The sequence below is a fragment of the Vitis vinifera genome, chromosome 3, assembly GCF_030704535.1.
Source record: "Vitis vinifera cultivar Pinot Noir 40024 chromosome 3, ASM3070453v1".
In the NCBI taxonomy this organism is placed as follows: domain Eukaryota; kingdom Viridiplantae; phylum Streptophyta; class Magnoliopsida; order Vitales; family Vitaceae; genus Vitis; species Vitis vinifera.
Window position 1 is genome coordinate 3,682,473 of NC_081807.1, and position 27,670 is coordinate 3,710,142.

At 31.4% G+C, this 27,670-nt stretch overlaps 2 protein-coding genes and 1 non-coding gene across 4 annotated transcripts; all 3 read left to right on the forward strand.

Annotated features, from left to right (window-relative positions):
* The first annotated feature begins 1,914 nt into the window (after positions 1 to 1,914).
* On the forward strand, positions 1,915 to 11,057 carry LOC100853345 (cyclase-associated protein 1). The gene is made up of 10 exons (XM_003631601.4): positions 1,915 to 2,384; positions 3,629 to 3,797; positions 3,882 to 3,946; positions 4,498 to 4,807; positions 4,873 to 5,020; positions 5,126 to 5,235; positions 5,390 to 5,445; positions 5,544 to 5,600; positions 5,889 to 6,032; positions 10,647 to 11,057. The coding sequence occupies exons 1-10, from the start codon at positions 2,112 to 2,114 to the stop codon at positions 10,731 to 10,733; spliced, it is 1,419 nt and encodes a 472-aa protein (XP_003631649.1). The 5' UTR covers positions 1,915 to 2,111; the 3' UTR covers positions 10,734 to 11,057.
* Positions 11,058 to 12,534: 1,477 nt separating this feature from the next.
* LOC100853320 (glucan endo-1,3-beta-D-glucosidase) lies at positions 12,535 to 17,870 on the forward strand. 2 transcript variants are annotated; one of them, XM_003631600.3, is made up of 6 exons: positions 12,535 to 13,201; positions 13,338 to 13,424; positions 13,531 to 14,195; positions 15,647 to 15,970; positions 16,529 to 16,820; positions 17,446 to 17,870. In XM_003631600.3, the coding sequence occupies exons 1-6, from the start codon at positions 13,129 to 13,131 to the stop codon at positions 17,475 to 17,477; spliced, it is 1,473 nt and encodes a 490-aa protein (XP_003631648.1). In that variant the 5' UTR covers positions 12,535 to 13,128; the 3' UTR covers positions 17,478 to 17,870. The 2 variants fall into 2 exon arrangements, with proteins under 2 accessions (XP_003631648.1, XP_059591834.1); XM_059735851.1 differs by having other exon boundaries at positions 12,921 to 13,201; positions 16,529 to 17,870.
* A 1,297-nt stretch (positions 17,871 to 19,167) lies between these two features.
* On the forward strand, positions 19,168 to 19,239 carry TRNAE-UUC (transfer RNA glutamic acid (anticodon UUC)). Its single transcript has one exon. It is a non-coding gene; the product is annotated as a tRNA-Glu (tRNA).
* Positions 19,240 to 27,670: the final 8,431 nt, after the last annotated feature.

Sequence of the window (27,670 nt, forward strand, 5' to 3'; positions counted from 1 at the left end):
ACATCTATTTGGAGGAATTTCAACCATTTTCAAAATTTCTAAATATTTTCTATGACTAATTTTTGCATGCGAATCTTTTATTTTTAATCATTTTTATATATTGTACTAATATTAAAAATAATTTATTTTTATAATATATTATAAAAAAACTATTTTATGTTAAAATATTATTAGATCTGTTTTTTAGTTTGAAAAGGAGAATTTGTGTTTGTTTGGTACGTGTTTTAAAAAATAGTTTTGAAAAATAATTTTTTAGATCGTTTTTTAAAAACGTTATATGATATTTTGTAGAATAAAAGTATATTTTTAAACCTATAATATTTTTAAATATATTTAAAAATATTTTTTATATTTAATATTTTATTTTAAATCATTCTACTTATATAATTATATTTTAAAACAACTCTTAAAAAAAAAAGTGAAAATGATAGAAAACAACTAAAACATGTTATCCGTTTTATGTTTTTAAAAACAAAAAATAGGTTTTAGTTATCAAAACATGTTTTCTTTATTTCTTGTTTTAAAAAATAAAAATTGTTATAAAAAATAATTGTTAAAAATGACGTTATATGTTTCACAATCATTATTACTTTATCTAAATATCCATTTATTGGCACCTTAATAATTGGTAAGCTTAAGGGGATCAGGAAGTATTGCTACGAGATTATTTGCCTCAATTATTTTCTTATTTAAAAATTTTGACGAAAGTCTTTTGCAGTATGCTATATGTTTAGTCACGTATTAATTTTTTATTTAGGTTGTGTTTGGTTCCTGAAAAATACTAAGGAAAGAAAAAAAATGCAAATGAAAATGATTTTTTCATGTTTGATTGTCCTATGAAAAATATAAAAGAAAATCAAATATAATTAAAACTAATTAAAAACTTATGTATTTTAAAATTATTTAATCTTTATATTAATGAGTTAAAATAAATAAAATGAGTTTGAAGTAAAAAATAAAAATAACTTATCAACTTTTAATCCATTTTTTATTTTCTTTCACTTTTTATTTCCTTCTATTTTTCCTTTGTATTTTCTTTCCCTTTCATTTTCTCTCAAATTTTATGAGAACCAAACATAGCCTTAAAAACAATAGAAATTTGAAGGTTAAAATGGAAAAAAAATTATTAAGACGATAAAAAAAGAAATATTTGGTTAAAAGGTATCAAATAATTTATACATTGTGAATCTAACAATTTTCATATTTTTTTATTGAAAAGTAATGGATTTTTGACATAAATACTCTTTATCATTTCAAATACTTACACATAGGCTTTAAAAAGAGAGGGTTGTTTTTACAATAAAATAATAAATACATATTTGTCCAAATAAGATCAAAAAATATGAATGGTCAAATTTTAAAAATTGGGTTTTCAAAAACCCTTTTAATTAAATAATCTTAAAAAGAAATTAAAACTAATTTGTATTTGTCAGTTAATATGGGCTTTAGTGGTAAAAATGCGATAATTTTTTTTTGTAAAAATAGAAAAATATTTATTTTCATTTTCTCCCCCAAACAATTTGATAGCCTTCCCGACATTCAAATTTCAAATTTTAAACCAGTTAGGCAGCAAGAAGATGAGAGTCATGATGCCCATTCAACTGTGAACTTTTTAACAAAATTTTATTTTATTAAAAAGAATTAAAATTACTGTTTGGATATATTTTTTATTTTTAAAATAAAATTTCTTAAAATTAATTAAAATTCTTTATACTTTCAAATGGAAGATAATACCCATTTGAAATAATTTTCTATTGAAAACCCTTTCATGGAAACCGGATTTTGAGGGTGTACCAAACCCGAAATGTACAAGCATTCCACACCGCCAAAACAGGCAAAACCCATTAACCATCCGCCACGTGTACCTCCGGATTGCTTTAAACAAACCCGCCCCTCTTATCCCAACCCCGCGCAAAACGCATCCCTTTTTAATTTTATTTTTCTTTTCTCGCCTTGGCCTTTCTTGAGAAAAAAAAAAAAACGGAAAAAGGAAAGGAAGAGAAAAAAGGAACATTCTCCAGATGGATATATAAATAAGAAGCGGAACAGCGGACACCAGATCTGCTCTATCTGAGTTTGTAGAGAGAGAAAGAAAGAGATCTGAGAGGGTCATGGATGAGAAGCTCATTCAGAGATTGGAGTCCGCGGTGACGCGGCTCGAGGTGGTCACCGCCGGATTCCGAGGAGGTGGTTCGCCGGAGACTGGTGCCGAGGCGGCGCTCGATCCGGCGATCGTGGCGTTCGATGATCTAATGGCGGAGTTTGTCGCTAGGGTTTCGGCTGCTGCGGGGAAGATTGGAGGGAAGGTTTTGGAGGCGACGAAGATTCTGGAGGAGGCGTTCTCGGTTCAAAAGGAGCTGCTTGTGAAGGTCAAGCAGAGTCAGGTTAGTTTTGTAATGGAATTTTTGTTTGGTTGATAGGAAAATGTGGAGAAATGTAGGAATTAGAGTTTTGAATCTTTGATTTTTGTTGTTTGGACCTTTTGAAGCTAGAATTGTTGATGTATTTAGTTGTATGTATTTAGTGTAGTGGTCTTCGATTGATTTTTGTTTCTAATTTTTGGAACCAAACAATAGAAAACATGATATTGGATATTTTATTCTATCTTCCCTTTTTTTCTTGGGAATTATTACTTAAAATCTAAATTTGTGAGCTTAGCGTCTGCAGCTGAGTTGGTTGATTGGAGAATGTGGAGAAATGTAGGAATTAGAGTTTTGAATCTTTGATTTTTGTTGTTTGGACCTTTTAAAGCTAGAATTGTTGATGTATTTAGTTGTATGAATTTAGTGTAGTGGTCTTCGATTGATTTTTGTTTCTAATTTTTGGAACCAAACAATAGAAAACATGATATTGGATATTTTATTCTATCTTCTTCCCTTTTTTTCTTGGGAATTATTACTTAAAATCTAAATTTGTGAGCTTAGTGTCCGCTGCTGAGCATGATTTCATTTGAAAGGGGTGGCATTCGTGCTGGTATAGGTTCTTCTTTGATGGCGTAGTTTACATTTTTTTTCTCATTTCTTTTTGGATAATATGTATATAAGGTATGAAGCAATGCAATTGTCGATCAGAATTTATTTATTTTTGGTATCAGTAGTTAATTCTGTAAACATGGTGAAATTTTTTTATAGGCTTAAGATGAAATTGAGTAGATTAGAGTTTGATTCAGTGTAAGAGAGGACTGGGGTTCAGATTATGATTCACGTTTCTTATTGTGTCTCATGTATGAAAGGACCAATGCGCATTGATTGCCTAGTTATTTAGATATTTTAAATCAGGTCAGGTCTGCTGGAGCTTTATTTAAGGTGAGAGTTAATTTTGTTTCACTGTGTCCCAAAAAATGTTTCTAAAAATGGTTGTAAGATGGCTGTCTTCAGCTCTTCCGTTTTGTCTGTTGAAATTATAGTGTTGATAAATTTTTTTACTGTTCTTGTTGAGTAAATATGATGGTTTAAAACAATGAGTTGATGAAATTTGGCAAGACAAAGAAGTGATGATATGGGTATTTTATTCATTTCATATTCTGAGTTATGGTCTCCACTAGTTTGATTGCTTTGATATCAATGTTTTTATTTTATTTTAATTTATATTTATATTTATTTATTTATTTTTTTTTTCCGATTTGCAGAAACCTGACCCTGCTGGCATGGCTGAATTTCTCAAGCCATTGCATGAAGTAATCATGAAAGCAAATGCATTGACAGAAGGGAGGCGATCTGATTTCTTTAACCACTTGAAAACTGCTGCCGACAGTCTCACTGCTTTAGCTTGGATTGCATACACTGGGAAAGATTGCGGTGAAAGAAATGTTTGATTATTTGTAAAATCTGTAAGCAGGTACCATGCTGTATGGTTGCTTATTATTGTTTCTTTTTTTCTAGGTATGAGCCTTCCTATCGCACATGTGGAAGAGAGTTGGCAAATGGCTGAATTCTACAACAACAAGGTGCTTTAAATATTTTTGGAAATTCAACTACTTACACAAGTTTGATACCATTTGATAGTTGAAACATATTTCTATTTAAAAAGGCAGAGGAGATAACAAAATCCACATGAGGACAAACAGCATTCGTGGATGAGACTTAGTTTAAATCCTGAGTCATATTACCTTATCAGTACACATGCCATACGAATCTTGTATCACCAAGTTTTATAATTATGTTTTATTAATGTCACTTATATCAATGGATATTGATCCACACCTATGAAAAAAATGATACTGATCCACTGTGAAAGAGAGGAGAGGGAAACTTGCAGTATGGTTAGAGTATAACTTAACCTTATTTGATGCTTCCATGTTACGTTGGGTGATGCATCAAGGCAAAAACTTATATTGCTTCATGTTTTCTTAATTCTTTTAGTATGGTTCATGTTCTAGGACAGCATTATATGCCGTGGGCACTTGTAATCTTTTCATCTTGGAACAGACATCTAGCAATTTCATGAGTGAAATGATTTCAGTTTGTTGATGCTGATGCTATGCATTGCAAAATTTAGATTCTTGTAGAGTACAAAACAAAAGACCCAAATCATGTGGAATGGGCCAAAGCTCTGAAAGAACTTTATGTGCCGGGTTTGAGAGATTATGTTAAGCGTTTCTATCCTCTGGGTCCAGTATGGAATCCTACTGGCAAAACAACTGCTTCCGCTCCACCAAAAGCTCCTGGACCAAGTGCTCCTGCTCCTCCACCTCCTCCACCAGCATCTCTCTTCAGTTCTGAACCTTCTCAGGCTTCATCGTCACGCCCAAAGGAAGGAATGGCAGCTGTTTTCCAAGAAATCAATTCGGGGAAGCCTGCGACTTCAGGTATTTTCTTGTCTTGTTTTTCATTTTATGTTGGGCATTTATAAGTCTGTTCTCTTTCTTTCTAGGTTTGAGAAAGGTTACAGATGATATGAAGACAAAGAACCGTGCAGATAGAAGTGGTGTTGTTGGTGCCGGTCAAAAAGAAGGCCGTGTCAGTTCACCTTCTTTTTCTAAAGCAGGGCCTCCAAAGTTAGAGCTTCAAATGGGTCGAAAGTAAGTAGACAATAGACATGATGCTTTTAAGATGTTTTATTCTTGATATAGGATGCTGATGCTGGTATTTGATTTCTGCTCTCTCAATGTTTTCTTCTTCGGCAGGTGGGTAGTTGAGAACCAAATTGGAAGGAAGAATCTGGTTATTGATGATTGCGATGCAAAACAGTCTGTGTATGTTTATGGATGCAAAGATTCTGTGTTGAAGATTCAAGGTACTTCTTTGTTATCTTACAAACAGTATGTTATTTTTGTCTTGCAATTAATTTTTATTTTAAATTGTTTGCCATAGATCCCTGAGATTGTTTTCCAGTAAGTTTCCCATTTAGATGGTTACTATGAGTTTTATCATTGATCTGTAATGTGCAGGGAAAGTTAACAATATAACGATCGACAAATGCACTAAGATGGGAATTGTATTCGCGGTCAGTAGGAAAATATGTGAAAACAGAAATTTATATTTATGGATGTCAAAAACTGGTATGGGTATAGGCTCATTCGTTACCTTGATTCTGAAAAACAGGATGTTGTTGCTGCTTGTGAGGTTGTAAATTGCAATAGTGTTGAGGTGCAATGTCAGGTATGCATCTTTTGTTTGTAAAACATCTTTTATGTATGCATCTTTTGTGTATAAAACATCTTTTATGTTTCTGTGATACTTGATTTGAGTTTACAACATGACTACTTCAAAATTCGTTAGTCAGCATGAAAAGGTTTCAACTCCAATACGGTTAATGGGTTTTGGAGAGTTAGGGTTTGATCAAGTTATGTAATATTGTGTAGTTTGGAAAAGATAGTATGATTTACATTGAGTTTAACAGTTGTTTTGGGGGGTTTGGGGTTGGCTGGCGGTCTTCTACTATTTTAGGGTTCAGCTCCGACAATTTCAGTGGACAACACAGCAGGCTGTCAATTGTATTTAGGCAAAGATGCTCTGGAGGCTTCTATAACAACTGCTAAGTCAAGTGAGATTAATGTATTGGTACCTGGTGCTGAGCCTGATGGTGATTGGGTATGTTTTTGTCCTCCTCCTCAATTGGTTGGTGCACTGATAGGTTTTCTTGATTTGTGTTCCTTTTATTTTTTGGTTCAGTTTGGGTTGGGGGTGGCTTATTAGTTCCTAAAAATCATAATTTTACATTGGAGAAATATTTCATGTGATCACAAATCTATACCATACCTCCAAAATATAAAACTAAATTTCATGACATAAAATTGAAGCAAATTGTACTTCACCAAAAAATGTGTTATAAGTTTTTTTGACAACAACCAAAATGTAACAAAAATATTGAAATTCCTCTGCTTACATATTTTCAACAAAAAGCAGAGAATGAATCTTTTTATGGATTTTTGGATCAAAAATGGTTTTTTTTAATGCTTTGCCTTTCAACCATGGATCTGATGCCTAGTTTTAATTGTTATTAATTTCATCCCTTAAACATTAGAACACTGCTGGCCTAACTCATGTTATATTCTTATTTATGAACAATGGTGATATGCAAATTATATGATTTTTTGGGGAAAGAAAAAGGCAATCTGTTTCAGTTTGTCAAAACTTCAACATTTACTTGAGGTGTGGCCTAGGCAACAAAGCATAAGTCTTGACTAAAATGTAATTCCATTTTTTAATCTTTATCCAACTTTATGCATTCACACATCTCATTAGGAGATTTTTTTTTTTTTTTTGATAGGTAAAGAAAAGTGTGTATAAATTAATAATAGGAAAAAGTACACCAGCGTACACATGATGTATACAAGGAGCACCTAAAGAAAGGCCTTAAAAGAGAGTACACAAAAAACCACCTTACACTCAATAAGACCCCACCCAATCTACAAAATCAAACAAAGGCATTGAGCTTTCCTCATGTACATGCTAACCTAACGTGAAAGATTACAAAGGAATGAGAGTTTATCATTTGATCAGTCTGTTCCTTATTTTCAAATGTTTTTTGATTATGCTTCAGCTAAATTGTCAAAAAAATGCAAAGGGGGCGACTTTCCACACCATTTTCCTTTCCTTCCCAACAAAGGAACCATGCCAACTTAGCATTGTATCTTTCACCAAAGAAGGGATTGCCCAAACTCCACTGAATAAGGAAAACAATAGGGAGATTAATATATTTTAAACTTTGGAGTAATTGCATTGCAGCTATTGCTCTTGTGCTCTATGAGCAAATCAAACAATTCTATTAGAGTGGCAAAGAAATTAACTTCCGCACTAATGACGGTATCAAGTGAGAATATCCAAAAATATACTTGTATTATTCTTCTCCCATCCATCATTGCATGAAATTTATAAAAATGTGCACGATCTTGCTTGTTTATCATTTTATAAAGTTGTATTTATATACAGTTAGGATTGGGAGAAAATAAAGAAAGGCTGAAGTGCAAAATTTAATGGGTGGGAATAAGAAATTTTAATGGTAAATAGTTGCAATGTTAAGTGCTTAGAATATTCTCATTTGCTATTTGATCCAATTTACTTTCCCAGGGTAGACCATTCAAATTTGTTAGAAATAGAGATGGAACAACTTCCAATGTTCTGCAGTCAATTTGACATATCGTTTCTGGGCTTACTCAAATCTTCATCTTGAGGATGATCTGATCATGGGTAGATACTGTTGTAAATGCACTACATTTAGGCAGAATGTTGGAGGCCCCGTTCAATTGAACAACACGTGTGGGCAGCCCATTGGCACCTAATTAGTCCCACCTGGTTAGGGTTTAATGCTGGGAATATGTACTGTTAATCAGGAAGGTGAAGTTTAACTACACTACTACATATTGTTAGGATTCTGAACCTTTTACATCTTAAAGTTAACTTGGAGGAAGTTGGTGGGATGTATAAGCATAGCTTGAAAAATTCTAGTGCCTTGAGTGGTAGACAGGTTTTGAGGTGTGGTGGGCTCAGTATCTCATTCTCTGGAATGGATTGAGCAACATATTGAACCCTTGGGTTGGTCTTTATACCAATGAAACTTGTATAAGGTTGCAGTCCTAGTTATTTTCCTGTTTTGTCTAACACTGCTAGAGATACCTAATACTAGATAGTTTTGCTTTGTTTTTAGAACCTCTAAGATCTGACTGTGGATCGAGGCAACCAAAAATTTTCAGCTATCAGGTTGGTTTTGTGATGCTGTGGATGGTTTGTGTGGCCTATAGGTTTTCTTCAAGTATTTTACTGTTTTTCCTGGTCAATTTTAGAGGTCCACATGGTGATATTATTTTATTTAATTTCATATCATTATTAATTAGACCTTTTCTTTCATAAAAGATGCATTTGGTATCTTTTGGGAAACAGCTTGCTGGAAATTTAAACCGTTACTGGACCATATTTATCTTTTCAGCTGTTTAAAGAAAATATGTATCTTCCAATGTTGGTGCCTATCCTATGAAAAAAATGGTATTTTCCATAGATGCTAGCAATACTCCTCTCCTTTAATATTATCATTGGAAAAGATACTTCCTATTTCAAATATTGCTTGCAGGATTTTGTATGACAAGAATAAATGTTCCTGTTTAGTTGTATATGTAATCCTTTTGCCATGTGGATTAGGATTTACACTGTTCAATGATAGAAATATGGTTACTTGTGTTTTATGAGCACACAAAGAAACAGGCAGTGCTTTTCATGTTAAGTCCGTTATTTTGCCTTTAGTAATTTTATACTTCTTAGGATTAGGTTGTAAAAAACTACCAGGAGTATCCAGGTTATAACTATGATGAATTGACATTTGTGGTCACCAATTACATGTGGTGGAAATAGCTATAGAAAAGTCAAGTGGTATTTGAATTTTTGTTTGAAATCTAAAGAAACCTGAATTTAACTAAAATTTGAATAAAGCTGAATATCATTAAATTTTCACTTTGTTTGATTTTTATTATTGATGTGTGAATTCCATTAAGTATTTAGTTTATAGTTATTAATATCTAAATGTTAAACCCATCTTTTTTTTTTTTTTAACATGCTAAAAACATTTCAAGATTAGTAACGAGATTAATTATTATGTTTCTCTGTATTTTATATAATTAAGATAAAGATATTTGAAAACTAATAATTGGAAAATAATTTAACATATTTCCAAATATTTCAAAATATCAAAATTTATTTGTTTGTATTTTATGTAATTAAAATAAGATATTTGAAAATTAATAATTTGGAAAAATTCAAATATTCCAAAATATAAAAATTTATTACAATAACGAAAAGTTTGTAGTGATTAATCATGTGAGTGGTTAGGAAGTTGGTAATTGAGCTTCCATAAGGTCATAATTGTGTTTGATTGCCATAAAAATGTTATAAATTTTCTAGGTTAAGTTTCAGTAAATAATCACTAATTTTTATGTGATAAATTTTTGGACATGATTGAAGTGTGTGTTTTAATTTTCAATTTGGGGAAGTACATTGAATCTAAACTTTTTTATTTTTCAAAATTAATTGGAATTGATGATTATAATAAATATTTAAATAAGTGTGAGTTATATTTTGGAGTTCTAATAGGAATACTTCATTGGAATTGATAATAGCTAACTTATCTTGTCTTTGATGTAGTATAAGGGATTGAACTTTGAAAATTATAGTAAATTCATTTTTAATCCTTTTTTTTAGTTTTGTTATTTGAATAGTCTATAGAAATTGCCAATAATTTCATCAAGAATTGAATGAGTTATGAGAAAGGCCAATGGGTGCATGTGGTTAAATCTCTGTTTTGGTTTTAGAATTTTGGGGATTTATTTGAAATTCATTTCTTATCCAAATTAAGTGATTCATGTGTTGTTAGTTTTGTTTTTTCATAGAGATTTATTAGAAAGTTTTGTATGTACATTTACTTGAGAATTAAGAGAGAAAATGGTAGAAAAACAGAACCTATCTTGGTTGCATTCTGTTTTTCTTGATGACAACTTTGTGAATTTACGGTAAATTTTGCTCTTAGTTAAATTGCATGAAATTGCAGTTGTTTGCTCTATTTTTTAAGTCTAGAATTGCTAGAAAATTTCAAAAGTGAATTTGGTATTATTTTGAATGAAAAATTAAGTTTGGGTGTTGTACAAATTAATGTTGAAACAAAGAAAATAGACAAGTAACTTTTTCTATTGAGACGAGAGTTAAATTTTTTTTAATATTTTGCCTTAGAAAAATGGTAAGTTCAAAACTAACAACTCTAAAATGTTTAAGTGCCAAGGCAAGTTGCTTTTAGCCTTAAGTCAAAAGCACAAACATGACCTCAATCTTAGTTCTAGATATTTAAATGGTATTATACCATTTGCATGTTCTTTCTCTTCAAGAATTATGAGTGTTCAAATTCATTCCAATAATCATTTGATTCTCTTTTTGCTGAAGCAAAATGCATCTATTTAAATTTTCGTATCACAAAAAAAAAAAAAGAAAAAAAAAAGGGAGAAAGTGAAATGCATCTATCTACTCCCTCTATCTTTTAAGTGGGGAATTATTGTAGATCGAGTGAATAACAAATGTACATCTTGGTGGATATAAATTTCTCCATGAGATAAAATGTGTTTTAAGTTTTTTACATTGTATGCATAAAACTAAAAACAATTACGGAAAAGATGAACTTTGGTTTCTTTAGTTTACTAGTGATGGGATGTCTTCCTTGTTTTATTTCAGGGGGAGCATGCTTTGCCACAGCAATATATTCATGTCTTCAAGGATGGGCAGTTTGTTACAACCCCCGTCTCTCACTCTGGAGGGTAATTGAACATTCATTTGTCTTAACTGCAGCAGCTGAGTTCCTACTTTTTCTTCCATTTATTAGCTTGGAAGTTCAAGAAGTGGCTTCTATTTTTTATTTTCCCGGAGCTTCGATTATAGTTGGTATGCAGTCACAGTTTGCTGGTTATGTTATTGGTCATTCTTTTGGTTCATACATATAACTGTTGTAATTTTCTGCATGTTTTTGGCAGAGTGTTTCTAAATGAGTGTTTTCTTGTGAGGTTTCTGCTGTTGGGTTTGTGCCGGTTTTTACTATTAATAACTTCTGTAATGCCCTGCTTTTTAATACAATTTTGTAATTTTTTCCCGAAACAGCATCTCTACCTCTACTCATAGGGTAAGGATTAAGCTTAAAAAAATTGAGGTGATAATTTCACTCGGGCCCACTCGGAAAGGATTTGGTATTGGTATAAATGTATTAAGTCATCTTTGGTTTCAAATTTTGTAGGTTAGTATATGTATTTAGTTTATAAAATATATTTTTTAAAGAATAAAATTGTTTTTTTAAAGAACTGTTAGACATGTGACGTGCGTACTTAAAATCTTCATATTTAAAATCATGAAGGATATCTATGAGCGAAATATAAAATCAATGGTGATTAAATATGTTTATATTATAAAATTAATGGTGATTAAATATATTTATATTAAGCTTCTAAGGGGTATGAGTGAAATTAATCCAAAGTTTGAATATTCAAACTTTAATTTTCCAAACAATGATAGTTGGTTACAGAATATACAGAAAACTTTTTATTAAGAGTTTGTATTTTTGTGCGCCGTTGGCTTCAAGGTATTTGTCCAGTGGCCCAGGACCTTAATCAATTTTCTAAAGAGCTGCTTGGACCAACCCGGTTGGATCTGGGTATAAAAATGGTTTAGTGATTCTCCAGTCTGCTTCATTAGAATATCCGAACGACTTGTACCATTAATTTCAACCAATTTTGTGGTAGGTTTTCGCCATCTTTCCCTCTGCAGTTTTGCCGTACACACTAATCAATCTCACCTAATTTGTTTTTGTCCGTGTGAAATTTATTAGCGAGCTTCGCCTATGTCTACGTTCAAATTGGTTAAGGTTTGCGTTTTAGTTTATCCTACCCCACTGGAGAATAGATGCCACAGATATTGAAATGTTATATAGTAGAATAATCGGTTCAAAAAGGACATGTACCCTCCGATTAAAGAGGGGTCATTTAATTTATAGAATGGAGCATTCGGAAAAACTCTTCGTTTTGCATTCAATAATGCAAGAGTGGGAAGACCTAGACCTGGTTGCTTCCACAGGCAGGTAGGTGGGTCGGTGGTCTTCCAAAGTCCAAGCGGGTGCCCACCTCTGTAACACGAAAGCGACCTTCACTTTCCTCGCCCATTCTATGGCTCTAATGCATCCAATGCTAATCATGGCTTCCCCAAAATTATTGCCCGCCTCTGCTCTGCCCCTGTACCCAATTCCATTTCACAACCCTTCGCGATCCTATTTCATCTAAAACCCAATCACCAGTTCACCAACATTCTCCTCTTTTTTTTTTTTTTTTTGCCTTTTGTGTGTGTATTTAATTTCCTACCGTGAAACAAATAAATACAAATTTGACCACCAGTTCACCAACATTCTCCTTTTTTTTTCCTTGTGTGTGTGTTTAATTTTCTACCGTGAAACAAATAAATACAAATTTGAGAAAAAGCCCCTATCCAGCTAAATGCCACTTTCAGTTAAGAAAAAAAACAAAAGGGTGAAGTGACCGAGGATAACACGGGGTGGAGCTCTTCCTTTCACTCCTTGCCCCTTTCCTCCCCTTTTTGGTGTAACATCCTTCCATCCCTTTTACATAAAATTCTACGAGGCTATTCCTATCTCCTTCAACGGAGACTCGAGGCCTTATGTTCGCTAAAAATTGATGCATTCCTATCTCCTTCAACTGGGACTCGGCGCCTTCTGTAGACGTTAAAAATTGATGCATCAATTGGTTTCAGGCGGCTTCTTCAATATATTTAATTAACTAACGTAAACTTATACAAAGATGTTTATCAAAACCCATTGAAGTTTCTTGTTGATTTATAAGTAGGATGATAATGAAGTGACCCCCCCAATATCTAATGCACGTGGCCATATCTCACACCTCAGCTGCCAGTCCTCAAACCACACGTACGAAAACCTCATCCCACTTCGCCTCACTTTTTTTTTAGATTTAGTGTTTTACGCCTGCCATACGAAACGGGGCCACTGTCGGCTCCACTTCCCCGCAAGATCATCCGGCTAAGGCAGGACAGTTGAATTCTCACTTATAGAAACCGCTTTTACAATTTGTGCCGTTACACTCTCTCCTCTTTTCTCCCTCAATTCGTCCCTGCTTTCTCATTCGCTCGTCTCCAAGCTTCGCCCATGCCTACTCTCTCTCACGCTTCCATCTTCTTCTTCTTCTTCTCTCTTCTCTTCCCATCTCTTCGCTTCGCCAGTAAGTTCAATTTTCTCCTTCTCCAATTCCTTTTGTTTGTTTTCTAGGAAAATTTCGCTTAAATCATTTGGTTTTGCTTCTTTATTAATTTTTGGGTTTTTGTTTTTTGTCTCTCTTTTTGTGTATGGAATTTTAGTTGGGTTTCAGTGGAGTGGTGGAACTCGAGTACATGAATGGGTTTTTGGGTATATAATGGGGGAGAAGCTGGAACAGCGTGGTCAAGGTAATGAAGATGGTTCATGACGACGCCGTTTTTCAGCTTCCTGAACTGGTTAGTGAGCTGTATTAACTTTGGTGCTCATCGTTAAAGAAATTTGGGTTTGTTGCAGATTCGCAGTCTTTCATCGGCATCAACTATGGGCAAGTCGCCAACAACCTACCGCCGCCTGAGGCCACCGCGAAGCTGCTCAAATCCACGTCAATTGAAAAGGTCAGATTATACGGCGCCGATCCGGGAATCATCAAAGCTCTTGCCAACACTGGTATCGGGATCGTTATCGGCGCCGCCAACGGCGACATCCCCGCCCTAGCCTCCGATCCGAACTTCGCGGCTCAGTGGGTGAACTCAAACGTCATCGCCTACTACCCTGCAAGCAAGATTATCCTCATCACTGTTGGCAACGAGGTCATGAGCTCCACCGACCAGAACCTGATGTCGCAGCTCTTGCCGGCGATGCAAAATGTCCAGAATGCCCTCAACGCGGCGTCACTGGGAGGAAAAATCAAGGTCTCAACCGTGCACTCCATGGCCGTGTTGACTCAGTCTGACCCGCCCTCCTCCGGCGCTTTCAACCCGGCGACTTCGGACACAATGAGGGGCTTGTTGGAGTTCCAGAGAAACACTGGCTCGCCTTTTGCCATCAACCCATACCCTTTCTTCGCGTACCAGAGCGATCCCAGGCCCGAGACACTCGCCTTTTGCCTGTTTCAACCCAACGCGGGACGAGTTGACTCGGGCAACAATATCAAGTACACGAACATGTTTGATGCCCAGGTACGTGTCCTGCAACTTCTACTCGAAGCTTCTGTCACTCTCAGTATATGTTGCCAAATTAAAGAGTATTTTTCTATTAAATATTTTCCATGAATCATTTTTTAATTAAATACCAAATATAACCTTGTAGAAAATAAGAAAATGGAAAAAAATTGTGTGGTGGTTGAAGTTGGTATTTATTTATATATATATATATATATATATTTTTTTTTTTTGTGATCTAAAAGGAACGTTAGCTCCCGTTTCTTTCTTCTATATTTATTAGTTTAATATTTCTTGTGAACCAAATGCAGTGATGGATCCCAAACATGGCCATGTGAAGGTGATAGACAAGTGTAGAGGACATGGGTCGAGATCCTTTTTTTTTCTCTTGACTATGACATAATGTGATCTGTTATGGTCGGCCATTGACGTAAGGGACTTGGATTTACTAGGATCAGCTCTGGGCTGGCATTCTTGTTCTGTTGCTTCCAATCCTTTCAATTTCTTGCCCCATCATCCAATCTTTGTTGCAAATATCTCTAGATGCCCAATTTAAACTTTTAGGAAAAAACTAAGATACCATATCGCCATCTACCACACTCAGAATCGGACCTGTTCAAAATATATGATAAAATCTAAGATGTTGAATAAGTGTACAAAGAAGTGCAATTGGGTTAGAGTATAAAGCTACAGAGTAATGAGACCTAAGTTATGGGTGGTCCCTTTTTGACACCTATGGAAAAAGTGGTCACTATAATAGAACCCCTAACCTTTTTTTTTAGCTTCTTTGAGACCATGGTAGAGGACTTGAAGCTCTTAAATCAAACTGATTTTTAGCTTGCAGATGATTAAATAGTAAAGATCAAATGGGGGCTTCCCACCATCTTCTTCTTCCCTTTTTTTCATTATCATATGAATTTTATACAAGGATCCTAGTCATCAAATAGTTTTTTCTGTTTTCTTATTTGAGAGAAGGCTTGAAGAGTCTACTGCATACTCTTTCATTAGTATAATGCATCTTCTTACTCACATATGTATAGGACATGCACGCTCTTGGCCTGTTAGTGGAAGGTCTGTTTGAATTGGATTCCAAGGAATTTTTGGCATCGAATACAATTGCAATTTGATTAGATCCCCTTATTTAAGCATATTGGATATGTGTAGAAAATCAAGTCAAGGAAGCATTAACAACAGGCACACTAAGGCCAGTGGCCTCTCCTACTACCTCTATTATATTCTTTGCTTTTTGTTGAAATAATGAGGGAGCATCTTGTGTTTTTTTATCATCTTGTCGCCTGTATTTCAAGTTGGCCCCTCCAATAATTATAGATTAGTCTATTCAAGTTATTCACTGTTCTTTGATTTGTAAAAATCCATATGAACTTGAAAACCGAATCTCTAATGGCCTGGACGTGCAAAACCCCATTGAATTTTTTTCATTTGATTTACAACTTGTTCATAATATGCAGGTTGATGCTGTGAGATCTGCTTTAAATGCAATGGGATTCAAGGAAGTTGAGATTGTTGTTGCTGAGACAGGGTGGCCATACAGTGGAGATGCCAATGGAGTTGGGCCCAGCATTGAGAATGCGAAGGCCTACAATGGGAATTTGATTGCCCACCTTAGATCAATGGCTGGGACCCCATTGATGCCTGGGAAATCTGTGGATACGTATATTTTTGCACTTTATGATGAGAATTTGAAACCTGGTCCAGGCTCGGAACGGGCATTTGGACTTTTCAAGCCTGATCTTTCCATGACATATGATGTCTCTCTTTCAAAGAGTAGCCAGGTGAGATTTGAATCCATCTTTTAATAAAGCCATTGTGCTTTGCATTTGATCAATCTCCTTTTATGGTTATTGTCCCAGTAAAGACAATTTGGGTTGGGTACACCTAACACTTTTTAACCATTTAGCTTTTCAGGAACATAGATTACTTCATCAAAATGAAACAGTTCTTGATTATGTTTAAAGCATGACATAATTTAGAAAAGGAAAAAATAACTCCCATAGTTTTTTTTTTCCTTGGGAACGGATTATTTCTGCCTCAAATGGAATGGTCTTAAATTTTTTTTTGAAATAGTGGATGATACATGTTTTGTTTTAATTATATTATACTTCGATCCATTTTGGTGTTTGGGAACTGGTTATAATTTCTGAAACTGCAGGATATTCAATTTTTCCGGCTTTTCAAAGACCGGTTTTTTCTCTACTATGTCATTATTAGGAATGCTGTATTCTAAAGCCTTGTATTCCAAATGCATTTTTTTTTCTTCCATTGTTTATATCATTTTGATGTAATATCATGCATTTGGTGAATGACATGCTTTCTTTGTGCTTGCCTCCCAGACCCCATCAACCCCGGAAACTCCAGTGAATCCATCACCAAACCCAACAGCTAGTTCTGTCTGGTGTGTGCCCAAGACTGGTGTTTCTGATGCTCAACTGCAGGCAAATCTTGACTATGCTTGCAGCCAGGGCATCGACTGCACCCCAATTCAACCTGGTGGCGCTTGTTTTGAACCAAACACCGTTGCATCTCATGCTGCTTATGCCATGAACCTGCTCTATCAATCTTCTGGCAAGAATTCATGGAACTGTGATTTCACTCAGACAGCAACGCTCACATCCAGCAATCCAAGTAAATTCTCCTCCACTTCACCATCAACCAATTTTGAATAAGAAGAAATTTCCTCCTGGCCACACCAATAATACTGCAAGGGTTTTAGTCCTAGTTATGCTTTTGAGGGTTTTTTGAAAAAGAAAAACATTTTTAAAAAATATTTTTAAAAATATGACAGCTTCAAAACTATTTCCAAATTTATGGTACTTTTTAAGGTTTTAAATTTTAATTGGAAGTTGTCTTATATTTTTTGAATGGCTGTATTTTAAAAATTATTTTTTAAAAGTGCTTTTGAGGTGGGCTTGGATGCAACTTGGGTAGGGCATAGGAGAAATAACTCTGATCACCCATAAAAAGCACGTTTCCCTTAAAGCTACTACCAACAAACCCTAGACTTTCTTGGACATGAGAGAGATGGGTCTACGCCACCAGATGGAGATAGACTTTTACTAAAGAGATGATGATATTCCCTTTATGGGTCCAGTGCCCCCATTAGCACATGATCATTTATAATGTAAAAGAGTACAAGCTTTTCAAGTTGGGTGCCTTTTTTCCTCTTCCTGCTGGTTTTTTTGCTCTGAAGCCAGTGGCATAAACAGCAAGTGTTTACTTTACTCTCATCTCAACCAATTTTCTCTTGTAGGTTATAATGCTTGCACTTTCCCTGGTAGCTGAAAAGGAAGAGGAAACGTCATCTTATGTCCAATAATAATCAAGAAGAATAAAAGGCCATGATAGTTTGCAGCAAGTGGTGGTTGTTCCCTAGCTTTGTTTGTAAAAGCTTTTTCTCCTTTGATGTGTGGATGTAAATCTCTCTGAAGCTTTCTCACTTTAGGTTGTGAATGCTACTACAACTCTTTTCTTTCTCCATATTTTTCTTGAAGGAAGGGGGGGGACCGGCGGTTGGTGGTGGGTAAGGAGCAATTATGTTGAGAAGAAGAGCAGTCGAGGAAATAAGTCCTCACTAATATGATATATAAGCTGTAGACTTCATATTTCCAATTATGTAGTATGTGATGTAGAAAGATCCTGGCTTGGCCTTATCCAAACAATTGCTCTGTTTCATTACTTCTTTTGTCTTTGATGATTTAACTTACGCCTCGACAAAATTTAATGTTGCGGTAAGAAATAATGAAAATTTATTTAATCCAATACGACAGGTTAAATAATCGTCTCAAAATGTCTTTATATAAACTGTTTTTTATTATGATTAAAAATGTGTTTGGTAGTGATTTTAGGAAATATTTTTAGTATTTTTAATATTTCAAAATTTTTATTTTTTAAATATTAAAAATATTATAAACATTTCTTAAAATCATTATTAAACACGAAACAATAATTTTAAGAAATATCTTTAATACTTAAATTTTTTTATTATTTCAGTATTAAAAATATTAGAAATGTTTTCTAAAATCATTACCAAACGCATTTTAAAATTATTATCAAATGCATATTTAGAATACGTTTTGCAATAATTCTAGAAAACATTTTTAACATTTGAATGATTAAAATTTTTAAGAATTAGAAAAATTAAAAACACTTCCTAAAATTACTACTAAAGGGGTTTTAAGTTGTATTTAAACTTGTGTTATTTTAATTAATCTATTTAAAATTTAAATTTTATAAAAATATTATTTTAAAATTCCTTTTAATTGCTTTTTAACTTTTAACTTTAATTTTTTTGAAGATCTTAATTAATTTGATTATTTAATTTTAATTATAACATAGTTATAAAATAGAAAATAAATTAAAATTTTAATTATACATTAATTTATTATTTTATTTCATATTTCCATTATAATATTCAATATCTTAGTTACAAAGCACTTTTTAATCTTTGTAATCAAATATATGAAATTTTAATTTAATTAATTACTTAATATTCAATAATATAATATTAACAATTTTAAAAAATATTTTTAATTTTAATAAATTTATATAGATTAAATGAGATATAAATAGATAATTTTAACATGATTAAATAAATAGGCTAAATGTATTTTGGAGGAGCAGTTAAACCCGAATATGACCCGTTAATTAACTACATTATATAAATTGATATGATTACATCTAATTTGAATCCACTATTTTTAAAACATATTATTGTATATTGTCAAAATTGTTATGTCACGCTATTAAAATTAAAATTAAATTTTGTTACAAGTAGAAACTATTGTAGGGGTGTCCTTGCGGACGCGATCATTGGATTTGTTTTTTTTAAAAAAAATAAATAAATAAATAAAAAAATTGGCAATACATAACGGACAAGGTTGGTAAAAGGGAAAATGCCAGGGAGTAGGGAAATAGAATTAGGATCGTAGTCTTTTTTATATGAATATAATTAAACTTGCAAAGTGACCACCAATCCGTTGTCGTCCAGCGGTTAGGATATCTGGCTTTCACCCAGGAGACCCGGGTTCGATTCCCGGCAACGGAAGCTTCCCTTTTTGATTTCCTAGTTTAAAGTATTTTCAATAAATAGCAATTATTTACATACTAGTTATTTTATTTTTTAAATAGAAGTAAGCATATAAAATTATTTAATTCTCCTGAATTTTTATCCCTCTTATCCAAACCCAATAAAACTACCATCATAATCTCACATTCTCCCCCTCTTAATTTCATCTCCCATCTTCTTTAGAAAAGAAAAGATTTTTTTTTTTTTTTTGAAAAAAAGCATAAAAACCAAAAGAGAGGTGGAGGACAATCAGAGTTGCCCTCCTACCGTGAATAAGAAAATAATTAACACATAAGGGAAAAAAATCAATTTAATATGAAATAAATGTAAATAATTTTACCACAAGTCTACTCTAAAGAATATTTATCTTGACAAGACATTATTTTTTTACTTTCCTATGACCTGCGTTTTGTTTCATTGTTATTTCATAAGATACTGGAGTGTAATTGACTCATTTTATTATACTGTTAACTCAACTTCAAAATTGAATTATTAGAGAGCTAATATTTTCTTATGGGCTTCAATGATCTCTGTTCGAACTTCTAGTTCATGGTGACGTGTTTTATTTAAGGGATTTGGATCGATCTATCTAGATTAATGGTTTGGGTTAATTAATTAATTCTAGCACATTAGAGTTAATTAATTAATTAGGACATGAGTGGGATAAGATTAAGTAACCTAAACTAAATTTGGGCTCAAGTTGCTTAACAAGGAACCCTTTATAATTTAACCTTTTTAATGGTTTAGGGTTTAGACTTTTGTCATTTTGTCCATAAGCCCTAGCCACTCTTAAGAAAGGAAGAGATGACCACCCTTCTTTTTGTGCTAAGAGCCATAAAGGGAAAAATTGAGTGGAAGATTTTTAGGTAGACGAGTTCTCCAAGGCTCATGACATCTTCCTTGATGTCTTCTTCAGATTAAATTCGATTTGGGAACATCTAGCTCATAGGTATAACACCCATCTCTCTAAATCTATGTGTGAAATAAGGTTAATATAATTTAGGAAAATACCTAGGGGAGAGGGATGTGAATTGTGTGATTTTTTTTTTAGAAAAAAAAACTTAAATTAAACAATAATGGAAGCAATTAAATAAATAGAAGAGGAAAGAAAGATGCAAACTTGTTTTATAATGGCTCAGTAAATCCGCCTACATCACTCTCCTTAATCTCCTTTTCAAGTGAAGACTTCACTAATCAAGGCTTTAAGCCAAACCTTTAAACCAAGCCTCCAAATTTGTACAATTTGATTCCTCACTCAAAGCTTTAAACACTTAACCTTTGACCAAATGTTTAACAACTCTTAGCTTAACTTAATAATGGCTCAATACGACGAAAACTAAGATGAAAACAATGTGTGCACTAAATGATTTTCAAATGAAAAAATAAATGCACTTGAGTTTGAGAGCTTCCAATAAGAGAAAAGGGTGGGCAAATAAGTTAATGTAGATGTTATCTTGTCAATAAATGCATAGAACTTCTCAATTTATAGGAAACCAACCTCGGACACCCTATTTTCCAAAATTCAACCTTAATCGGTTGAGCTCTAGTCAAGCTCTGATTCAATCAATTGAATAGTCGTTGGGTATTTAATATATTGTGAGTGACTATTGATCCTTATTGGGCTTCAACTAACCCTTGATCGAACCTTGACTGGTGCTCAACCAGGAAAGGTTGAGCCTCTTCCAACAACATTGAGGTTTTGGAAAGGAGAATTTTGGAGCCTTGACATGTCTTTAAACGAGAGCACTTAACCAGTTGAATCGATTGTGAGGGGGGCTTGAACAATTAGGCTAAAATTAACTCTAAAACTTCCCTTTTTCAATCCAAAACTTTCCATCACTTAGGCAACTCAATTAAAAACCTATGTAAGTCAATTTTAAAAGAATTTGGCCTAAGATTTCACTTATTAACTCATGTTCATTCAATTTACAAACACTTAAACTTATTTTTATGAAAACTGAGTATGAATGAATGCATGAAAAACACTTTAATCCTAAGTGCACCCAAAGAATTCGTCTTACAAATTTATCTTAAACTTAATGAGTCTATAGGTATCCACATATTCATGTTCTTTGAACTCCTTTTATGCGAACTCGAGCTTTCTATGTATTTTCTCAATGTAACTTGAAACTTTTAATTGATTAACATATTAGTTCACTTAACCATGTTTTGCTGTCATCAAAACATATTTAGGAAACCCTTGAGCTAATACTATGTATTTGTTTGATTTTTATTGTCAAGTCTTCCACTGTGATGGATTTAGAGAGCTTTCAAGATAGATTGCATGCATTTTATGAGATTTAGGGTCAGAGAACAAAGTAATCGAGGGTTATCAATAATATAAAAAATAAAATAAAACATAATAGACAATTTCAAATAAAAGATTCTATTATTAGAAAAATGTTTTTTAAAAACTACTTTTTATGCACTAAATACATAAATTTTTTCAAGATTCACTTTGTATTTATTTTATCCCAAAGATTGGGTGAAAAATTATTATAAAAGTGATTAAGAAGAATTTAAAATCAATTTCAAAGTAAGTCTCAATGTGCGAATACAAATTTAAAAAGTATTTTTGACGATGCTTCTGATAAGTCGTTAAAATAACAAAAATTGATTTTTGTAATAAGTACCAAATATCTATTGTTTTCAAGGAAATTCTTTCATACCTTTTTTATAAATTACTTCCAAACCTAGGCTTGATTTTGTCTAGAATTAGTGTTTATTGTTTGTATCAAATTTGTTAACATCAAGACTCAACTTTTTTGGTCAAACACCTTATGGTAATGCCATTATTTTTTTTATTCACTTAAGTTAATCAAGGTGTATGTAAGCTAATGTCTTATGCCATATTTGACTGACACATGGGAATGTAGAATTAAAATAAATAATTTATTTTCATTCTTATTTACCTTTAAATATAAATGAATTTAATTATTTTAATTCTTATATTTGGATGCATTGAAAATATAAGGTTGGAATGATTATTTCTTTATATTTCAACGTCTTGCTAGAATGACAATATAAATAAAAAATAAATAAATTGATAATAATACCCTTATATATAATTTAAAATGATTTTTATTATTTTAAAAGAGCATTATTTAACAATTTTTTATTTGGCTAAATAATAAGATTAGGAAAAATAATATTTACTTAATAAATAAAAATTAATAATAAAAAGTCATAAAACCTTGACAGCAAACATGACATAATATTTCTCAATCCATCTCTCTCTCTCTCTCTCTATATATATATTTTGGTAATCTCTCTCTATATATAAATGTTGGTAAGATCCAATAAGTCATTCCCAGTATTTATTCAAGGAAAGCAGGCAAAGTTTGTTGAGATAGAACATGGAGGTGGGAAGAGTTAAGGCGGTTGCAACAATTTGTTTGGTCTTTTGGATGATTGTAGGGCAGCCCAGTGCGGCTTCCAAATGCTACGATGATTGCTATTCAGCTTGTCTACCAGAACTTAATACTCCTATGAAGTGCGATATAAAATGTAAGTCAGAATGTGGGGAAACTCCTTCACCCGGCCTTACTCACTCTTGCAAAACTAGCTGTGCATTGAAATTTTGCAGCAATCCAAAACTTGGTACTTCTCTCTCTCTCTCTCTCTCTCTCTCTCTCTCTCTCTCTCTCTCTTTCTCATTTCATCTGTTCTCCCTCTTTCCTTCATCTTATTGCTTTTCATAGTTTCTTTTTTGTCAGTTTGGTACTTCTCTCTCTCTCATTTCATCTGTTCTACCTCTTTCCTTCATCTTATTGCTTTTCATGGTTTCTTTTTTGGCAGAGGCCACAAAAGGTGAAAGCTGTGTGGAGGCTTGTTCCAAGATGTGTAACAAGAGCCATTTATTGCCCTAGTTTCTCACAAGACTTTGTATCTTTTGAGTCTTGAGAATTGAGTTGTCTACTAAATAAATAAATCAGTAAGAATAAATGACTTAAATCCTAAGTCCTTGTTTGGATTAATTGAATAATGTTATTTCAGTCTTCTCATCTTCTTAATCCAATGGAATTTGGGGTTGGTAAACAAAGCAAGAAAAGCACACCCATTCTGTTATAAATAAAAAAATTTATATTTTGTAATTCAATAAATAAAAATAATTTTCATATATTAAATTATATATATAATTTTATAATATATTTTAGATATATTTTTTTAGTTATTCTTTTTTAATTATAAATTTTTTTTTGTTTAATAAAATAAATTATATAAAAAGTAAAAAAAAATGAAAAATATAAATTGATGAAATAATTTATTCTATTTGATTATCAATCAAATACATAATCTTGATATTTTAATTCAAGATAATTGAATTAATTTTGATACAAATTATTACACCCCAAAATTGCAAACAATACTACTATTTGTTGAATGAAATAAAGGGTTCGGGGTTGGCTAAGATCATTTTTAAATAAAAATAATTTTTCACCTTTAGATATTGTCTTATTTATCTAAAAATTTATTTTTAACTAAAAATAAGGGAAAAAAAAAATTCTCTCTTGCTTATATGAAAAAAGTACTTTTAATTGAAAATAAAATCACCTAAAAAATTAAAGAGGTGCCTCTCATATTACAACAAAAGAGTTACTTTGAATATTAGTTTGAAAACTAAAATGGATCTTTTAGTAGAACAACTATTTTTCACCCAAAATTCTTCAAAACATGCATATAACAAGATTTGATTGGGAGATCAAAGTTCTATTGAACGATACTATTAAAATACATATATGAGCATATGCTAAGTCGGGTGGTTTGGTCGCCTCTACAAGCTTCTAATAGAGTTTAAGCCGGTATGATAGATTTCATTTGAATTATATTCCGTTGGAGGATAGAATAAAATATGTATATCTAAAAATATCATATAAATATTTTAAAATATTTTTTTTCAATGGGATGTTATCCTTGAATATTTTTTCCAATGACATTGAAGAAAGAAAAAATCAAATATTGTGGTGGAAGAAAATTTGATGTGATGGAATGTGGTTGAGCATATGGTAACTATAGCTTCAAAAATGATATAATTTCAAAAACAATGTTTGGTAAATTAGATTATTAAATTGTTTTGAATATGTTAAATATTTAAATAATTTTGATAAAAAAATAAAATAAAATAAATTATTATATTATTTAACTAGTTCTTATTATTTTTATGTTTTAAAGGAATATTACTATTTCTCTATTTTTTTAACTAAGTTTGAGACAACACATTTATGATGATAGATTTTTTTTTTCAAAAAAAGAAAAAAAAAATTAAAAAGGAAAATAAATATGCAAAACTTGTGAAAGGAAGTTTTAAAGAGATAATAGACAATTCAAAATAAAATATTTTATTATTAGAAATTTTTAAGAATTCCTTTGATAACACATTAAATAACAAGAATTGCTTGCTAGCGATTTCTCAAGAATTATTTCAAATAAATTTCTAAATTTTAAAAATTGCTTTTTAAAGCTTTGTGAAATATTTAATTTTTAAAAGAAATGAATTTGATAATTTTAATTCCCATATTTAAATACATTAGGAATAAAAAGTTGGAACGATTATTTGTTTTAATTTCATCAATGGGGATATGAATAAAAATAAAAATAAATAAATTGATAATAATATTCTCCCACATAGTTTAAAACAATTTTTTATTTTTATTTTAAAAGAACATCGTTTCAGAGTTTTCTTCTTGACTAAATATTAAGATTAAGAAAATTAACATTCCCTAAATAAATAAAAAAATTAATCATAAAAAATCATAAAAAATTTATAAAAATATAAGGTTAAAATAATAATTTTAATATATTATAAATTATTTTCTATACCAAGGAAATCAAAATACCTCATTTTGGAGATCAATTGAAATCTCGCTCGTGAGTGGATATCATTCTAATCAGAGTCATTTTTATTCTAAATAAGAAAAAAAAAAAGAAAAAAAAAAAGATATGGATAGACACTCTTAATTTCCTTGTATCAACCATGACCTAATATTTCTCTATCTATCTATATATGATGATTTTATATATGATATTTCTAGTACATACTGAATCATTCCCAACATTTCTTCTTGTGGGAGTAGAGATTATACAGAGGAAAGCAGGCAGAATTTGTTGAGATAGAATATGGAGGTGGGGAGACTCAAGGCTGTCGCAACAATTTGTTTGGTGTTTTGGATGATTGTAGGGCAGTCCAGTGCGGCTTCCAATTGCTACAAGGAATGCTATTCACTTTGTCTACCCCGACTTCATGATCCTTTGATGTGCCAACTACGATGTGACGTACAATGTAGTGGGGGATCTCCTTCACACACCCTCATTCACTCTTGCGAATCTAGTTGTGCATCGAAATTTTGCGGCGATCAAAAGCTTGGTACTTTTCTTGCCCTTTCTCTCTTTAGTGGAAAGTGTGTTTTCATGCTCTTATTAAAAAAAATAAAATCCATAAAATAAGAATCTCGATTTATAAAATCCAAACTTTTTATATCTATATACAAATAATTAAAATTTTGTATATTTTTCAATCATGTTATCAAGAACAATTTTCTATTTTTAGAATAAAAAATTAAAAAATATGTTTGACAGTACAAACATATTGAATAATTAAAAAAAATTATATATAAAAATTATTTAAAAATAAGTTAAAAATATTTTAAGTTTTCAAATAGTTTTTTTAACAAAATATTAAAAAAAAAAATTTAAAGTCTGTTCTAAAAAATTGTTTTTAGAAATATTTTGAAAAATGATTACCAAACAAATCCTTATTTTTTATCATTGAGGTGCTATCTTTTAATAATATAAATATTAATTTTGACCACCTTAAATATCATCTTTAATCTATGAATGTAAAGAGTTTTAGAATTTTATTATTAATTTCATATTTATTATGTAGAAATACATTTTTCCCTCTCATTTTCTCAATGTTTCATCTTATTGCTTTTCATGTTTCTTTTTGGTTAGGGGTCACAAAACATGAAAGCTGTGTGGAGGGTTGTACCAAGATGTGCAACAAGAACCATTTGTTGCCCTAGTTTCTCACAAGACTTATATCTTTTTGGGTATTAAGTTGTCTATTAAATAAATAAATTTGTGAGAACAAGTAACTTTAATCCTACTCTCTTGTTTGGCTTTAATGAATAATCTTATTTGAATCTTCTCATCTTCTCAATCCAATGGAATTTGGGATTGGTAAACAAAGCAACCAAAGAACACCCACTCACTACAATAGTATGTAAATAAAAAAATATATATATATATATTATATTATTCAATGTATAAAAATAATTTTCATATTTTAAATTTTTGATTGAAATTAATTTTTTAATCAAATTTCTTTTTTCTTTTAGCAAAAATAAGTTGTATAAAAAACAAAAAAATTATGATATATGGACTACTATTTATTTTATTTCATATTTGATTAATATAAGATATGATAAATAATTAGATAATTTGTCTTATTCTATCACCAACCAAATATAGAATAAAATATATTATTTTATTTTCTATCATATCTCTTGTTATGTCCAACCAAGGGGGTAAGGGGTTGTTTGAGATAATTTTTTTTTAAAAATTAACTTTCATCTTAAGCCATCTTTCTTATTTCAAAATGTTTTAAATTGAAAATAAAAGACAAAATAAAAAGTAACAATAAAAAATAAAATGGATAAAGTGTATTGCATGCACTTATGTACAAATAATTACAAAATAAAAATCCTCTAAAAATAATTTAAGTAGTACCTAGAATGATCAAATGTAGTATCTATATCATTAAAATATAATACTATGTATTTGAATGCATTATGTAAAAATAGTTACAAAATAAGAACGCTTTATAAATAATTTAAGTTTCATGTACCAGGTCAAAAATAGTACCTAGGATGATAAAAGTTAGTATCTATATCATTAAAATGTAGTATTATCTTTGACAAAAAAAAGTGCATGAAATGATAATTGTTTTTAGATAAGCTTTTGAAATTCATATTTAATAAATTGGGTTTCTATTTTATGGTTTTTTTTGTATGAGAGTATAAAACACACTTTTCCCATAAAAGAGACAAAATGGAATTTTTTTTTTTTTTTTTTGTGAAGAACTAATCTCACTTTTAATAAGTGAGACAATTTGTTTAATTACTTATAATTCATTACGTCAAGCAATAGATTCAATATATATAAAAAAAAGAAGGGTTATTTGGTTAGATGGGTCAAAATAACCTTAATATTTGCAAATCTAACCCATCAATCAAAAAACAAAATAATAATAATAATAATAATAATAATAATAAAATTTGATTGAGACAAAAATGCCCTTCCTTTTATTTCCCTCCAATACTTGCAACTTCTCATCTTCTGCTTCATTTAACATTTTACAGAATGACTTATAATCTTTTCCTTCAGAAACCATAAAAAAATTTATCATCAT

What these genes read in the sequence shown, in the direction of transcription:
- LOC100853345 (XM_003631601.4), top strand. Translation starts at nt 2,112, where the DNA reads ATGGATGAGAAGCTCATTCAGAGATTGGAGTCCGCGGTGACGCGGCTC. An exon ending in ATACACTGGGAAAGATTGCG is followed by an intron (nt 3,798 to 3,881) that starts GTGAAAGAAATG and finishes CTTTTTTTCTAG; the next exon opens with GTATGAGCCTTCCTATCGCA. An exon ending in TTCTGTGTTGAAGATTCAAG is followed by an intron (nt 5,236 to 5,389) that starts GTACTTCTTTGT and finishes TGTAATGTGCAG; the next exon opens with GGAAAGTTAACAATATAACG.
- LOC100853320 (XM_059735851.1), top strand. Translation starts at nt 13,129, where the DNA reads ATGCCTACTCTCTCTCACGCTTCCATCTTCTTCTTCTTCTTCTCTCTT. An exon ending in CCCATCTCTTCGCTTCGCCA is followed by an intron (nt 13,202 to 13,337) that starts GTAAGTTCAATT and finishes ATGGAATTTTAG; the next exon opens with TTGGGTTTCAGTGGAGTGGT. An exon ending in CGAACATGTTTGATGCCCAG is followed by an intron (nt 14,196 to 15,646) that starts GTACGTGTCCTG and finishes CATAATATGCAG; the next exon opens with GTTGATGCTGTGAGATCTGC.